The sequence below is a fragment of the Zea mays genome, chromosome 5 (assembly GCF_902167145.1).
Source record: "Zea mays cultivar B73 chromosome 5, Zm-B73-REFERENCE-NAM-5.0, whole genome shotgun sequence".
Taxonomy (NCBI): Eukaryota; Viridiplantae; Streptophyta; class Magnoliopsida; order Poales; family Poaceae; genus Zea; species Zea mays.
Genome location: NC_050100.1, coordinates 55,773,667 through 55,776,051, shown reverse-complemented (window position 1 = coordinate 55,776,051; position 2,385 = coordinate 55,773,667). Strand labels below are relative to the sequence as shown.

At 59.7% G+C, this 2,385-nt stretch overlaps 1 protein-coding gene across 1 annotated transcript; it reads right to left on the bottom strand.

Annotated features, from left to right (window-relative positions):
• Positions 1 to 525: 525 nt before the first annotated feature.
• LOC542312 (xyloglucan endotransglycosylase homolog 1) lies at positions 526 to 2,143 on the bottom strand. Its single transcript, NM_001111897.3, has 2 exons — positions 1,494 to 2,143; positions 526 to 1,368 (listed from the first exon to the last, which is right to left on the bottom strand). The coding sequence occupies exons 1-2, from the start codon at positions 2,046 to 2,048 to the stop codon at positions 790 to 792; spliced, it is 1,134 nt and encodes a 377-aa protein (NP_001105367.2). The 5' UTR covers positions 2,049 to 2,143; the 3' UTR covers positions 526 to 789.
• Positions 2,144 to 2,385: the final 242 nt, after the last annotated feature.

Below are 2,385 nucleotides of genomic sequence, written 5' to 3'. Positions count from 1 at the left end.
TGTTGATCTGAAGTCAACTACTTGCTCTAAATGATGAATGATGTGCATGAGTCCCTAAAGTATTTTTATGGCTAACATAGTGTTGTGCATACCAGTATAAAATAAATCATGTCCTCCTACTTGCTTCTGTCGGGCCAAATCGGCGTTCAGAGTTACCGGCCACATCGCCATCAAAAGGGGCTGCATGCGGCCCAGTCCAGTTATGGAAGCGAGAATGGGCGGTACGCATGCGTAGACATTTCAGTGACATTCAGCCCACTGGCAATTTCCGGCCCAAATGCGGAGAGCCCGGTCGTCGTCCCGTCTCCGCGGCGCCAAAGCTTTAGTATACGTGTTGGATTCTTCCGGTTAGTACGTGTGCTGTGCGCAGGGTTTCCAGTGCACGGTTTTGACAATCGCGCGCCCTCCACAGGTTCTTGTCAAAGCCCCTTTTGACAAAGCGAACGTTGCCGTGTTGACGGCCGGCTTGACGCAGTCGGTCCGACAACAAAGCCAATAATATTCGGTCGGTGCAGCTAGCCATTCTTCCCGTGTAATAAAACCATATATATTTATATATAGGGAGATATATATGCATGTAAATGTACGATGCAGGTATACTGAGGTACATACGAATTACGATATATACGAATACGATACATGCCAAGACACATGCATGGCGTCTAGCCGTCTACGTATACATATATCCGCCGAACTTATGCCGTAGTACAATGTGTAAACCAAAAACCAAGCGACGGGTCGATTTAATTAATTGATTGCTCTCTGTATCCGATCAATTCTACTCATCTACTACTTGGCCGGCGACGAGCACTCGGGCGGCGGGCCCTGCGGGAACCGGTACTTATCGGTGCAGTAGTTGTAGATCATGTAGCTGGCCTGCGCCCGGCGGAGCTGCTCCTGGCCGGCGCTGTCGAGCTCCTGCGACATCCATGCGCCGTTGGAGCGCGCGCAGGCGGCGGCGTCCGGCGCGGTGCACCCGGCGGCGGCGTACCCGCGGTACGACGCGACGAAGGGCGCCTTGGACCAGTCGGTCCGGACGCGCCCCCCCTGCGTGGCCCACTCCTCCGCGTCCCACACGCTGGCGTACACCCGCATCGGCTGCGACGTCGGGAACGGCACGGTCCCGTCGCCGCGGCGCCGGAACTCCCGGATGGGGACGCCGTCCACGTAGAAGACGACGTGGGCGGGGTTCCACAGCACGGAGTAGGCGTGGAAGGCCGCCGTGGGGTCGAACCACATCCGGAACTGCTGCTCCCGCCCGCCCTTCCCCTGGCTGTACACGTTCGTGTGCACCGTGTACGGCTCCCCGCTCGCGTTCCCCAGGAACTCGAAGTCGATCTCGTCGTGCTGCGAACCCTGCGACGAAAGCTGTGCGCGTGCGTGCGTGACCGACGACATGTGTTCAGCGCGCGAGAGAGAGAGACGACAGCGAATATATACGAAGCTAGGACGAGGAGGCGGCGGCGGTGTAGTATGTACGTAGTAGTACGTACATAGAAGGTGGCGACGGTGCCGGCGGAGTCCCCCGGGACGAGCTTGAGCTGCATGTCGAAGCGGCCGTAGAGGTACTGGGCCTTGGACTGGAAGCCCGAGCCGGAGGACCTGTCCATGGACAGCGTCAGGAGCTGGCCGTTGTCGAGGATCTTGCCGCGGCCGTCGCCCCAGGTGATGTCCACGTCCTGGTAGAAGTTGCCGCCGGCGCTCGCGGCTCCCCCGTGCTGCAGCAGCAGCACCGCCGCCAGAATCAACGCCTTCATGGGAGCTCGCTCGCTCGATCGATCGATCGATCGGTTCACTTCAGGCTTCAGTTCGTCTCTCAGCAAGACTGGCTGGCTGCGATCGATCGGCAGGACGATGGTGCGTGCGATGCGACGACGACGACGACGAAGAGGCGACCGAGCCGCGGTATTTATAGCTCGCGCCGGCCGGATTGACGCTTCCGGCCGGGCGGATATATGGTTGGATTGGACCAGAGAGGATGATCGATCGGTCGATGGATCATATCGTCTCGCAACCCAGGGGTGGCGTGAGCTGGCTGCGCCATCCATCCGATATGATGGCTTGCGCCGCCCGTCCACGACGCCGACGTTGACGCGGCGGGGCAGACGTACGGAGCCACGCACACACGGCTCTTGCCTGGATCGATCGGCTCCAGGTTTGCGTCCGGGCATTCGTTCGTTTTGTTCGGCCGGGTCTCTATCTAGCTGCGGCGTGCGACGAAAGCGCCCAACGGCGGCACAGGATTGTTCGGCGGGCGGGCGTGTCCGCGTGTGTGTTCGCGTCAGGACGTCAGCTGTTTCGCTCGCGCACAGCGGAAGAGGGAGGAGGGATCATGAAGAGCCGTGTGCGACCGAACCGAGAGCCTCGAACGCATTCGCATGCAGA